We start from the raw sequence: 13,691 nt of genomic DNA, 5'->3' as shown, positions 1-13,691 counted from the left end.
TTGTGGAGTATGTATGTCCTTTATTTTCTTAAGAAATGGTACTCTTGCTTAGAATTATTGGTGCTATAAAGTGTCACAGAAAAAGAGCTCTCGCAGGTTTACCATACCCCGTCCCCAACCCAGAGAAATTACTACTTTCTCCCAAATTGGTTACTCTTTTCTTCTATTCCTGAAATCTTCTAGCATCCTTCTCATTACAGCTATAACCCTTCTCTGCTTCCCTTAGGCCATATAAGTGGAGAGGAGCCCAGCTGCTCATTACATGATTGTCTGATGCCAAACACAAGCCATTTCTGAATGTACACACATTTATCTTGATTTTTATTTCAGAAAGGCTCTTCATGGGGTGGCTGGGGGAGTATAAAGTAAAACAGTTTTTTGCACGTTTTTGTATAGTTTATAAATGGTATTAAGATGTGCAAATTCATTTTGAGTACATAACAGGAATTAAGCTATTAACTTTAGTAAATACACGGCTTAAGACAGATGTATAGGTTTAGTCAAATAGGAGGTTGGTGGAAAGGAAGCACCTGGAATAATTCATGCTGGCTCGGGGGTTTATGGCCATGGCTGTCCCTGCCAAAGCTATAGCAACTGCTGGCAGAGCATAAGAAAGTTCTTTCAAACACATAATTGGGACCTACTAAAAGGCTTATTTTATTTTTTTAATGTCTCCCATTTCTGAGGTGTTTTCAAAAGTTTATTGTAATTTGTATCATCTCTGAACAGATTCTTCAGTAGGAAAAAAATGTTAATAAGGAAAATAACTGTCCATACAATGAAAAATTAGCCATAGTTGCATTGTATTTCGATATTTGTTCTCCAAGTGCTGTAGACTGCCACTGAAGAGTAGAAACTGATGATTGTTGAAGTGGCCTTTGGGGTGGTCTGATGCAGACCCAGCTGGAACAGTAGCTTTGTGTAAGTAGGAAGGAAATAGTAGGAAAATGGAAAATTGATGCCCCAGATGACTATCACTCCCCTTCCCTTTTTCTGTGTTGTTAGTAGTTTGGTTTGACAGAGAAAATAGAAATTTCCTTAAATGTAAAATCCTAGTTGCTGCAAATAGGCCAGTGTGGCTCCTTAGTTGGGGCCAACTTGGCTGGAAGAGACAGTAGACACTTCCGTTTTCTGGGAACTGGACATGTCAGACTCATCTGTCATGGACTTTCCACACACCATCTCCATGATGCAAGCTCGGAACTGAAGGAAAAGAGCAGAATTGGAGATAGTCCCCTGGGCAGACCAGTACAGAGGACATAACATCAGGAAGCATGGGGGAAGAAAGATCACATTCTTTGTGTCACCAAAGCCTCCTCCAAATGCCCTATACCCAGCATCTCAGGTAGTTTTGAATATATCATCTCAATCCTGACAGCTAGCTATAAACCAGGCTAAGGCTACTTGCTACCCCTGGGTCTACAATAATCCCTACACATTCTGGCTAACTCTGAGACCTCACTGTTTGGAAACCTCATGAACCAGACTGCGTGACAAGAGCACTGTCAGAAGTGGCCCCAGAATGGCCCTGCCCACCCACTCCACTATTACTAGAAGATGCTCCCAACTGGGAAAGGACTGCCAATTCTCTTTCTCTCCAAGAGGTTTCATGTTCGTTTTTAATCCATCTCTGGAGCTGAGAAAACAAAGTAACAATTCTCAAAGCAGAGTGTTTGCCTTATAAGACAGGAACCCTCCTAGATTCATCTGAGTTTGAGTTATTAGATTCAGAATTTGGGACAGGAGGCCACCTGGTACCTTCAGATGATAAGCTGTTTTAGAAATTTATGCATGTGCTGTGATTTCTGTGCTTTACATAAATGTTCCTGCAGCCTAGAAGTTGGAAAGGATTAAGAACTCATGAAATGGAAGGACTATTTATTTAGGGGAATTGTCAGTCTATCAGTTTTTTCAATGAAACAGTCTTTTCACTTCTCCTCCTGCCCTTTAGAGCAACTTGATTTTTGTGGCTCAAGTTGTCTTCCCTGGGTTGTGATCTTGTCTTGATGACCACATCTTCACCCCTGTGCTTACCAAGTGCTTTCCAGCCAATTAAAGGTTTCCATGGTTTCCCCTGTTCACCACTAGAAAGCCTCTGAGTAGAGTCCAAGATGATCTGAATTAAAAGTCATTGTTGGAAGAACCAGTTCTCATGGGCCAGGGTCTCGGAGGAATGTAAACAGAGAGCTTTACCTGCTTATTCATGAAGCAGTAGATGATGGGATTGTAGACACAAGCACTCTTGGAGAAGAAGGCAGGAATGGTGACTAGCCGTAAGTCCACCCCATGGTTACGGTTGTTGACTATATACATGGCCAGGGCAGCGTATGGCGTGTAGCAGAGACAAAAGGATCCCACCATCATTACCACCATGTGGCTCACCTCCCGCTCAGCCTTCTGGGTGGACGCTGACTCCTGCTGTTGAGCTGCAACCTGAGGAGAGCACAGAAAACATCGCGCCCTCTTCTCCCTGGTCCTGATCTCCCAGATCCCTGGACCCTTTTCTACCAGGGGCTATCTGCTCTAATTGTCTCTCCTCTGTCCCAGCTTCTGGCCTAGTCCCTCTGGCTCCCATTCCTTGAGGAAGGCAAGATGGAGGCAGCTCTCTGATCTGTGACATTGGAAAACAACCCATGCATCTCTTGACAGACCCGAGCAGGGATGACTCCACCTTATTCTTCATTCTATTTCATCATCTCCCTGTCCCCACTTCCTTCACTGCTTTTTGATACCCCTCTACCTGGCCATGGACATTTCCAGCTGTTTGATGTGCTAGAGCACTCACCCACTCTTCCCTGTCACCTAGAGCCCTCTGACCCCTTCTCCCCTGACCCTCACAAAAGCCACTCACAGCTCTGAGGGCCCCCAGCAGCTGAGAGTAGGAGAAGCAGATGAGAGAGAGAGGCACAATGTAGCAGAAGATGAAGAGGAACCAGGTATAGTACTCGCTGTAGTATTTGGTGCCCACGGTGTACCAGTCGGGACCACAGGAACACTGCAGGCCCTCAGGCAGGTACCTGCAAGGGACCAGGTGCTTGCTCATTGCGAGGCTCACTGCAAGAGTTAGAGGAATGGGAGCGGAGGTTCCTGGATTGTGTTCTCCACTAAGAACCTGGAGTGACTTCAGGCAGGGAGTATTTTCTGTCCTTACTAGCAAGCTTTTAGCAATTCCAACTGCAGAGTAAACTTTAGCCCTTGTTTCCCACAGCCCTTTCCCTTGTCTGTCCCACCAGTTCTTTAAAAATTAGAGGTCAAAGACTAGACCCAACTCTCTTCCCACCCTCACAACCTGAGCTTCTAGCTAAGTTAGCACAACTGCCCCGCAATCTCACCGGCTCCAGCCAAAGAACGGTGGGATGGAGACGCCAACACCAATGATCCAGGTGGCCACAACCACCATCACTGCGTGCTTGGAGCTGAAGCGAAAGTTGCCGAAGGGTTTACAGATGATAATGTAGCGCTCAAAGGCCAAGAAGGCCAGTGACCAGCCTGTCACCAGACCTGTGATGAAATGTGAGGGTAATGGAGTAAACAGCCCCACTCATCCTGACAGAACACAGAGCAGAATACAGGGGTGGAGAAAGCACAGGGGCAGAGGGCTGGGAGGCGGGTTGGACTGATGATGAGTCAAGTAGAGTTTGGGACTCAGGTGGTCAGACTTCTGGTCTGGGTTGCTTTGCACCTCAGTATTCAAAAGAACACCAAACTTCTATCCCCCAGACTCCTCTTGAGGGGCCCACTTTAACCCAACAGCCTGGTCCCTGGCTCCAATCCTGGAGCAGGGTCCTTTGCTTCCCCCCAGCCCCCGTCTCCCGCAGTACCTGCTGCAGTGCCCAGGAAGGCCTCCATAGCACAAACACGGCGCCCAAAGACGAAGTATCCATAACAGCTGGCTACAAAGACGCAGAAGACAGAGAACATGCAATAGATGAAGCCCCCCAGGGACACGTTGACCAGAATATAGTTGAGTGGCTGCCGCAACTTTCTGTAGCGCAGTGTGGCTATCAGCACCGTGGCATTGAGTGGCGTCCCTACAAGGAATACAAAGCCCATGAAGGCTGCCTGGAGGCGGAAGGCCCAGATAGGGGCGAGGTGGTACTGAGGCCCATCCCACGGTTTCACCGAGGAGATGTTCTTGAACAGATAAAACTCTTCCTCCTCTGACATTTTGCTCATGGGATGTCCCCCACCCGCTCTGATTCCTCTTATAGCTCATCCTCCCACCACCACTTCTCCCCCACCCTGCTAAAGGACTCTCCTCCAAAGCCACTTTCAGGCTCCCTGAAAGATCAATACTGATCCTAAGCCTCCTAAGAATGAAGTTTGGGATTAGAGACCCCAAACCCTCACCTAAACCTCCTTTCGTGGCCCCAAAGCCGATTGTGTGTTCTTCAGAGGATAAAAGATTGGGCTCAAAGAATCTGGACATGCAATGCTGGGTGCTGGAATGAATAAGAGTGGGCTCAATGGGGCCTGGGCAGGTGCTGACCCATATTTAATAAAGGTCCTTCCACCCCTTTTTTCCTCTGAGTGGAACTATCAAGGGCACCCCTCTTTGTTTGGCTCAAACACCACTACATCCCTACAGGTGTCTGCACCCCGCCTGCCCCTTTGTGGACAGTACCCCTTAAGTTTCCCTCTCCAGGGATCTTGGGCTCACAGCCAGCCTGGGAACCAGCCTCAGGCTGTGGGAAGGGGCAGGGAATGGACAGTGCCCTGGAGCGCCTTAGTAACAGCCTTCATGGAACAGTTCAGGGGCAACTCGACAATGCCTAGAGGTCTAAGGCATCCCAGGCTGCCAGTTTCTTCATGGTGAGTCTACCCAGAGAGGGTATTTTTCCTACTCAGCCCTCCCCCAGCCAGGTCGAGGTTGGTTGGCTCACTGTCTCTCTTATGCCATGTTCACACCTGCCCCTGTCCTTAGCTCAGCAGTGCCCAAGCTGCCAGTCTTTCTCCTGTCTCCCCATCCAAGCCCGGCCCCGCTCTCAGCCTGACTCGGAAAGTCCTCTGCCAGGAAGCCCACCCCAGAGACCCCAGCTCTGCTCTAAGCTCTGCTTGCACTTACACTCAACACTACACTTCAGCCCTTATGAGTGTATCTTCTTCCCCACCTCAGTAGACTACAGATATATAGATAAAAGTGACTCATTTTAAATATATATAAGTTAAAAGTGAAAGGATGGCTTGGTAATGGCAAGGTAGTTTTTATCAGATGAATCCTCTTATAGGTAAAAGTTATAAACTCTAGAAAAAATATGAAAAACAACTATTTGAAAGCACTGTAGAGTACTCCCAAAGAAGGCAGAAACTGAGAGACTCAACCCTTGAATGAACAGAACCACCTGCAATCTATACTCAAATGATTTTTTTTCCTGAATACACTCCCCATCTAAATGGTGAGGGACAGCTCGAACTCAAGCAAAATCCCAGCCTTTATTGGCTTGTAGAGTCAAAAGATAGTCTGAGACTCCAAAGCAGCTGAAAATTGAAGGTAGGTTTCCTGGAATGAAGGAGGCCACAGAAGGGGAAACCTTCAAATCTGCATATAAACACCCCGCAAATCCTAGGCTGACTACTGAGCTATGCATGGAGGAGTCGCCAAGGAGCCCAGCAAAAGGCAAGAGCCGAAGATCTGAAAGCTGAGCAGAGACTGTGGCTGCTACCCACTGCAGCAGAGAAAGACTTTATGTCTGATTCCTTCCAAGTTAGAGGAGCTGGGCAAACGCTTTGGGCTTTCCATTTAACACTCCCTGAAGGCCACACTTTAGGATTTTAATCTATGTCCCTTGAATCCTGCCTGAGCTAGAAAGACTAGATGGAGACGTGTCAGCCATTTCTGACACACTGACATTTCCAGGCACAAGAGTGTGCATGTGTGCATGCACACACACACTCCACACAGACACTCACCCACAGGCTAAATTCTTGGCAGAGGTTCCTGGTGAGATCCAGATAAGGGTCCAGGAATTGCAAGGCCACTTGTTCTCCATTGGATTGCCTGAGTCAGCACACCTCTTGCCCTGGGCAGGCCCTTAGGGCCAGGGCCACAGGCTGCCCCTGAAGGCAGTAGTTTAAGTGCCTCTCCCTGGGCAGGGCACATGGCCACTTGTTGGCCTGGGCTGAGTGGAGTGAGTCAGCCTCAGCTGTCTGCAGGACTCTGCTGAGATGCCCGACTCTGCTGAGATGCCCACCTCTGCAAATGGTTTGGACAGGAGCCTGCAAGGGCAGCCCCTGGGCTTGGCTTGCCAACCCAACCGATATGGGTAGAAGACACCCAGGCCCTCTTACTTCCACTAACTACTCAGGACAGCTGGCTGCATCTTTGGCCTCGGCTGGTACTGTCCTGACACTTTGTCTCTTTCCACCCTATTCCACCCCACATCAGAAGGAGGGGCCATGGGCCCAAGCTAAGAGCAGTCCAGACACAACTAAAATAGGGCAGATGCCCCTGGGGGACTTAGGCCAAAAAGTACCCTATGCAAGCATAGAGTCTCACTGGTATCTAAGTAGGAGACAAAAAACTTTTCAGAGTCATTGAAGCCATGAAGTAGGAGGGGAGATTTTGAGGAGGGGGCAGGTGGTAAAGGAGAAGGGCAATGATTTAAAAAAAAAAAAACCCAAAACTGGAGACATTTGAGGTACAGTAGCCCTCTATCCAGATTCCGCATCACAGGTTCAACCAAAATATTCAAAAATTTAAAAAATTTCAGAAAGTTCCAAAAAGCAAAACTTAAATTTGCCCTATGCAGGCAAATATTTACATAGCATTTTCATTGTACTAACTATTTACATTGTGTTGGGTATTATAAGTAATCTGGAGATGATTTAAAGTATCCGGGAGGATGTGTGCAGATTATATGCAAATACTACACAATTTATATAAGGGACTTGAGCATTATAAGATTTTGGTATCCACAGAGGTTACCATGGATATTGAGGGACAACTGTACATTTAATATATATACTGTACCTTTTTCAGATTTAAATTTACTTTATTAATTTAGGAACATGATAATACATTAAGGCTTTACAGAAGATCATGTTAGGTACATTTAGACCCGGGTTTCTCAACCTCAGCACCATTGACGTATTGGATCAGATAATTCTTTTGTTGGTGGGTGGCTGTCTTGTGCAATGTGGGATGTTTAACAGTATCCCTGGCCTCTAGATGCCAGCGGCACTACCACCACCCTAGTCATAATGACCAAACATGTCTCCAGACACAAACGTCCCCTAAGAGGCAAAATTGCCTCCTGCTCCCCTCCCGTCCTGTTGAGAACCGTTGATTTGGATTTAGACTTATAAAATAGATAAACAACTGGGTTCTACTGTATGTATAGCACAGGGAACTATATTCAATACATTATAATAACCTATAATGAAAAAGAATATATAAATTTGTGTAACTGAATTACCATGCTGTACATCAGAAACTAACTCAACATTGTAAATCAACTATACTTCAATTTAAAAAAGAAAAGAAAAAATTTGGCAATTAAACCACTTCACCCCAGATGGGACTCAAATCCCCAGAACCCCAAAAAAAGAAAGAAAGAAAGGAATATGACCACTCTGGGAGCTCACTATCGATGGACCACACATTCGTGCTTTCTAGCAGCTATTCATTTACATAATTCAGTGTCCAGAAAGTAAACACAAACCAACTGTTCTTCAGATTATGACAGACAAGCATGGGGGTTCACAAAGGAGACATTGGTGTGATATAATAAACAATGTCCTCAACAGCATTCCTGAGTAGCACGACAACCAGTCTCACAGGACTGGGTCTACTGCCATTACCCTCAATATGGGCTCTGTACAAAGCACAGTTCAGAACTGGACATAAACCAGAACCATTCGGCTGGGGGCCAAATACCAACTCTGCCCGGCTGCTCTGACCCAGAGGACATTTCAATTCTCTGGAGGCTTGAAAGGCATTTCTCCTGATCCCCTCTAGTTGTTGCTTCTCTCTGCTTAGTTTTTTATAATTTCATTTCTGTTTTCAGTGGATTATATATGTACCCAGGGCTCAAAATTCAAAAAGGACAAAAGAATGTCTGGTGAAAAATACATTTCTTTCCCACCCAGGCTCCCAGGTCCCCTCTCTAGAGGCAACCAGTGTTTGCTTTTCGCTGTGTTTTTGATGTGTAGGAGGTGACAATGAGCTTGAAATGATGTGTTGTGACAACGTTGTCTGTTAAATACTGCCCCCTCGCCATAAGGCTCTCCAGACAAGTGGAGAGATAAGGGAAAGGTCCACAGGCTGTTGTGAAAATAAGGAATCCTCCAAGGATTTGTCTGAACAAATGCTATCCTCATGCCTGGGAGGAAGGGGAAGAAACCCCCAGAGGCAGAGCCATGACTCTCCCTAGAGAATTGCATCTGCGGCTTTGAAACACACAGACAAATGAGTCAGTGAGGTCCTAAAATCCTACTGCCTAGCTCAAGGCCACAGTAATTTTAGCCTGGAAAACAACGCATGGCAGGTGTCAATGGATTTCCACCAGAGTAGCGCTCCTCTCCCCTGACCAGCCATCCTGGAGGCATTTGAAAGTGTGTGGGGTTGGGATGGGGGCGGGTGGTATTATGGCTGCAGGCAAAGAGGGGTTACTGGTATTGAGGGGGCAGGACACTGCTCTAGGCAGGCCACACCAAGAAGAATGATCTTGCCTCAAATTCCAATAGCACCCCCAGAGAGAAGCCCTGGCTGGGACCCAACCCTGGCCTCAGCCCTGAAACATTCTCAGCAAGGTTCTCCTGGAGCCCTTGCTTAGAGCAACCTCACCCCTGGCTCACCCAGCAAGAGAAACAACTAGGGAATGTGTGCTGAGGTAATGGAATGACGTGTTGAGTGGCTTTTATTTATAAGCCAGTTTAAAGCCGGAGAACAGCTACCCAAAAAAAGTCTTCTTGGTTCTAGGATAGATGAGCTGTTGCCTTTCTCTCTGGCCATGATTAGTTAGCAGAGCGAGTCATCTAGTCCAGACACTCCTGGATGGAGATAATAAAACTTTATCCCCTGGGTACAAAGGAATGTTGGCCACTCCGTTCTCTAAAGTGAAGGCCATTCTTCCCTCTATTCAGCAGACAGGTTGGTTCATTAGGAAGCCTGATTTTGGATGGAGGGTGGGAAGGGTTTCTTCAGGCTCGTGGTTTTTATCTCCAGCCCAGTGATGAGGAGTCACTTGTATATCTGTTGCCACTGGGTTTTTTTGTGCACACTCCTGACTTCCTTTCTTTCGTTCATTCACATGTTCATTTATTCCACAAATGTGTGCTAAGAGATGCCTGCAACAGTTGTTCTGTGAGGATGAAATGAGATTAATCTGGTCAAGTGCTTACACAAGGCCAAGCACCCAGAAATGCTTGGGAATTGTCTGTATTTGTCCGCAGGATTGCCAAGTGCCAGACACAGGGCCAGATCCAAAGGTCAATGAGACAGGTCCCTGTCCCAGCCCCCCACCCGGAGCTCCAGGCCTCACAGAGGGTGGCCCCCGCTCCCGGAAGTAAGCAAGGGTCCTGGGGGTGTGATGGCTGTGGTATGGTGGCAGCACTAAAGAGAGAGCTTGGTGGAGCCTACTGAGGGCTCCTACAAGGCCCCAGTTTCTGAGGTGTGACCTCCTCTGTCACTCTTATTTGGGAAACCCCAGCCTGAAGAGCCCCCACCCAGGCCACCCTGAGCCGATTGGCAGGTTCTTCTCTGCAGCCTCCCTGGGCAGGATGAGGTGGGGGAGGGACAGCACGTATTTACAGGATGTATTCCCATCTCTGGTTTTCTAGAAAGTCTGAGTAGCAGCGTGTACTCCATTTCAAACAGGCTTTGGATTCAGATAAATGGGCTTCTTATAAGCTGAATTTAGGCAAGTTTCTTTTTCTTACAGTGAGGTGACAGCCATCTCACAAGGCTGTTGCGAGGTTAAGCAGGATCTGTAAAGCTCAGATCACACCACTCAGCCCACGGTGAGCATTAAGTGGCAGCTTTCTTATTGTGTATTTTCTCCCCGTCCTCATGTTGCCATCATAATAACCCCTTTCTTTGTACAGCGCTTTACAGTTTGCAGAGTGCTTTCACATACTATTTCTCTCCTGATCCTCAAATTGCCCTATAAGGCATCCCGGGCAGGTGTTACTTCCCAACTGACAGATGAAGAAACAGTAATTTAGCAAACATCACCTAATCAAGGGTGATCTGGGACAGACTTCTCAGTCCTCACCTCTGAAGCTGATGAGTTTGGGGGACTTTTTTTTTTTCTGGTGGTCTGATCATGAAGTAAGAAAGCAGTGTGCTTCTTCATGGTGCAGGAGTTGCCAGACAGGCCCCCAGCCCCTGGGGCTCCCGGAAGGGGAGGTGACTGGAGCTGGGCTCCTTCTTCCTCAGCAGCATCCCTAGAAACCCCACCTTTCAGCCCTGGGGGAGAACTGGTTGGCTGTGGGGAAGAAAGGGCCTTGCCTGGAACATGGGGCATCTGTGTGACTCTGCGGTGGGCCGGGGAGGAGCAAGAGAGAGCCGAGGGGTGAGGCCGGCTGGAGTGCAGCCGGCCTGGGCTGGGAGCCAGCCTGGAAGAAGAGAGGCCGTTTCTAGGAACCACAAACTGCTGCGGCTGCTGATGTGGCAGGAAAGGCACATCTGGCAAAGTATAATTATCAGTGGCTCGTTGGTCTAGGGGTATGATTCTCGCTTAGGGTGCGAGAGGTCCCGGGTTCAAATCCCGGACGAGCCCTCCTTTTTAAAATTTTTTCTCTTTTTCTGTCCCCCTTTCCCTGCCACACGTGTATACACTACCTGCCCTTTTAAAAGTAGAAGCAGAGATGGCCCAGTGGTGACTGAATAAAGGGACCCTGAGGACAAGCTACCAGTCAGTCTCCCCATTAGCCATGTATATACCACTGAGGCCAAACGGAGCAGGAGGGAATTGATATAGCTCCAGGAGCTGAATCCAGAGCCAAAGTGTTGCCTTGTGTTAGGCAGAAAGCCTCTCAGAGAGCCTCAGGTCAAGAGTAAGTGATCAGGACAATTTGGGAGATGGGCCTGAGCTAGAGGTCAAGATAAGGCCAACTTTCTATGTAAAACCCAAGCTATGAAATGCATTGGCTTCAAAGTCCAAAAGCTAGGATTAAAGTTACAATTCTGAATCTCAGCTTTCCTCTTAGTAAAATGGGGACAATAATACTCATTTCTCAGAGTTGGGAGGATTAAATCAGAAATTACATGTAAAAACCCTTTGCAAACTATAATATACTGTTAGGAATACTACTAAAGATAAAAAGGATTTAGAGAGGAAATTCTGGCAACATGACAGACTGAACTAATGTAGTTCTCTCTTCACCCAGTGTCCCCTAAAACGCAGAGAAATACTGCATAAAACAGAATTTAAAAATTAAAATATGAACAACTGCAAAATTGGTTTTAAAAGGGAAATCCCCAGATATCAGAATTTAAGGACTACAAAACAAGAAGGAGGAGGAGGAAGAGGAGGAGGGAGAGACGAAGAAGGGGAAAGGGCTAACACAGTGGCCCATGGTTCATTTCAGACACAAATCACAGATATATCCCAGGGAACTGGAGATGCGTTTTAATGGTTTCAGATATAGGATATGTGGCCTCAGCCAACCTGAGACAAGGAGCTGGGACTGAATATCCTGCATAAATCTCAGAACATCAAAGTTCTACCTTGTCCATAGAAAGAAGACTAAAAATGATATACACCAGCCCAAGGAAGCAGAGAAAAGGGATAGAAATACAAGTCCTTCTATAAACTTTTTTTGCTAAAAAGAGTTTAGCTGCCAATTGTTATCTTTGTAGGCAAACAAGCTTTTTTTTTTTTTTTTCTGGTTGGTTGCTTTTAAGATTTTTCTCTTTCTCTTCAATATTTTGCAGTGTGTTTATAAGCTCAGTTCTAAACCCGAGGACTGTATTTTTCTTCCATTTTGGAAAATACGCAATCATTATCTATTGGAATATTACATTTCCCTCATTCTCTGTCGCTTTCAGGAATATGTGTACAATATAACACCATTTAGATATATTTTTTAAAACACGCCAATCAGGATTCTCTGTTGTTTGTGGATACATGTATTTAAGTAAAACTGTAAAACCATAAATAGAAGGGCTATCTTGGGTTATTTCTTAATTAAATGGGACAAGAAATGAACAGTTACTGGATTTCAGTGGTGAGTACATGGATATTCATTATGTTATTCTCTGCACTGTACTTTTTGCATATTTAAAAGTTTCCCTTTTTTTCTTTTTAATGAAAGAATCTAGGCATTTAGAAATAAGGGTAAAGGGGGATAAATGGCTGCATCAATCCTCAGAGAGGATGATCTGCTGGGATGAGATTAGGAGGGAGGCTGAGTCCTGGGTCCAGGGATTACAAGGATTAATTTAGATCATGCCCCTAAGCTGATCACCTGGCTAGCATCCCCGCCACTCCTAGCCCTTCAGAGATGCGTCCCTGGACCAGTCCACTTCCCCCCATACCTGCTAAGCCCTTTCCTCCTGCCTACTGTCTTCACTCCCACCCCTAAACTAGTACTAGTCTGGCCAGGGTTTGCCCAAATTTGGGTCCTGAGAATAGACTGATTCAGGCCTTCCCTGAATGCTCCCCAAATCAAGGATGAATGTTGAACTGCACCCCTGGAGCCAGGGAGAGATTAGTCCTAATACTCAGGATCAGAGCTCCCCGAGGAGAGATTGAACCCTTGAATGTTACAGTTGACAACTTCCTCCCCTATCCCTCCCTCCATTAGCCAAGAGGTGAGCAGTCAAGGTCAACTACTAACTGACCCTGCTGGCTCAGCCAGAACCAGAAGGAGTGGTGTTGGGGCAGAACAGTCACTCTGCTTCCAGCATTAGGCTTGGTCATTTCCCGGAACCCTAAGCCCTCCACTCTCCCAGTGCCGGCCCCTTTCCATCGTCCCTGACAATTGCCCTGCTCCCCACGTCTGGACAGGCCTCAAGTCTGTAGCAGACACTCTGGAAGTGGTCTCGGTGGGCTTGCTCAGCCTTTCCCCACAGCTGGATCGCCTTAACCACAGGGTATGGAGTGGAGCCCTGTCCCCTGGGGAGCAAATGAAACATCTTGGTCTGTGCTCACCAGTGCTCAGAGCACATACTGGGCTAGGGGTATGAGAGGGAGGAAGAAGAGAGGTAGAGAGGGACAGGTTTATAGGCAACAATACTGTTAACAGGTAACACTGAACTCTTTAAATGTAAAATCATATGTAAAATGATGAGCAGAGCATTAACTGTATAGTTGGGAGATTTACCTTTACTCATTTATTCTATGTGTCAGGCAATTTGTCAAATGCTGGAGATATAAAAATGACTAAGATAACTTCCTACTCTTCAAGAAACTGGGCAGACAGAAAAGTAGAAACCTGACCTTGACAACCCACAGTGACTGGCGCTGCCCTAGAGGGAAGGAGGACAGGGTAGAGAACAGCAGGGCCATCTAATGGGGTCAGAGTGGGGCGTCAGGAACCGCTCCTAGAGATGACTCCCAACTGAGTGTTGAAGGATAAGCAGGGGATGTCCAGGCAAAGAAGGGCTTCTCTCCTGAGGAATATGGAGAGCTTGTGAATCTGGGAGCCTGTATGAGTGACACAGACAGTATTTGCTCATGGTCTTGTGCATGGATGTGCAAGAGAAGGGACTGGTGTGTGTCCCTGGCTTAGGAATCTCCCAGTGC

General features: G+C 46.8%; 1 protein-coding gene and 1 non-coding gene across 2 annotated transcripts; one reads left to right on the top strand and one right to left on the bottom strand.

Moving 5' to 3' along the window:
- Nucleotides 1-1,083: 1,083 nt before the first annotated feature.
- On the bottom strand, nt 1,084-4,232 carry OPN1SW (opsin 1, short wave sensitive). The gene is made up of 5 exons (XM_010975637.2): nt 3,822-4,232; nt 3,333-3,501; nt 2,852-3,017; nt 2,194-2,433; nt 1,084-1,203 (listed from the first exon to the last, which is right to left on the bottom strand). Exons 1-5 carry the CDS (start codon nt 4,174-4,176, stop codon nt 1,084-1,086), a joined length of 1,050 nt encoding a protein of 349 aa, XP_010973939.1. The 5' UTR covers nt 4,177-4,232.
- A 6,417-nt stretch (nt 4,233-10,649) lies between these two features.
- On the top strand, nt 10,650-10,721 carry TRNAP-AGG (transfer RNA proline (anticodon AGG)). The gene has a single exon. It is a non-coding gene; the product is annotated as a tRNA-Pro (tRNA).
- Nucleotides 10,722-13,691: the final 2,970 nt, after the last annotated feature.

Source organism: Camelus dromedarius, chromosome 7 (genome assembly GCF_036321535.1).
Source record: "Camelus dromedarius isolate mCamDro1 chromosome 7, mCamDro1.pat, whole genome shotgun sequence".
NCBI classification, from domain to species: Eukaryota; Metazoa; Chordata; class Mammalia; order Artiodactyla; family Camelidae; genus Camelus; species Camelus dromedarius.
The sequence above is the reverse complement of the archived record's forward strand: the minus strand, read 5'-3'. Positions and strand labels throughout refer to the sequence as shown.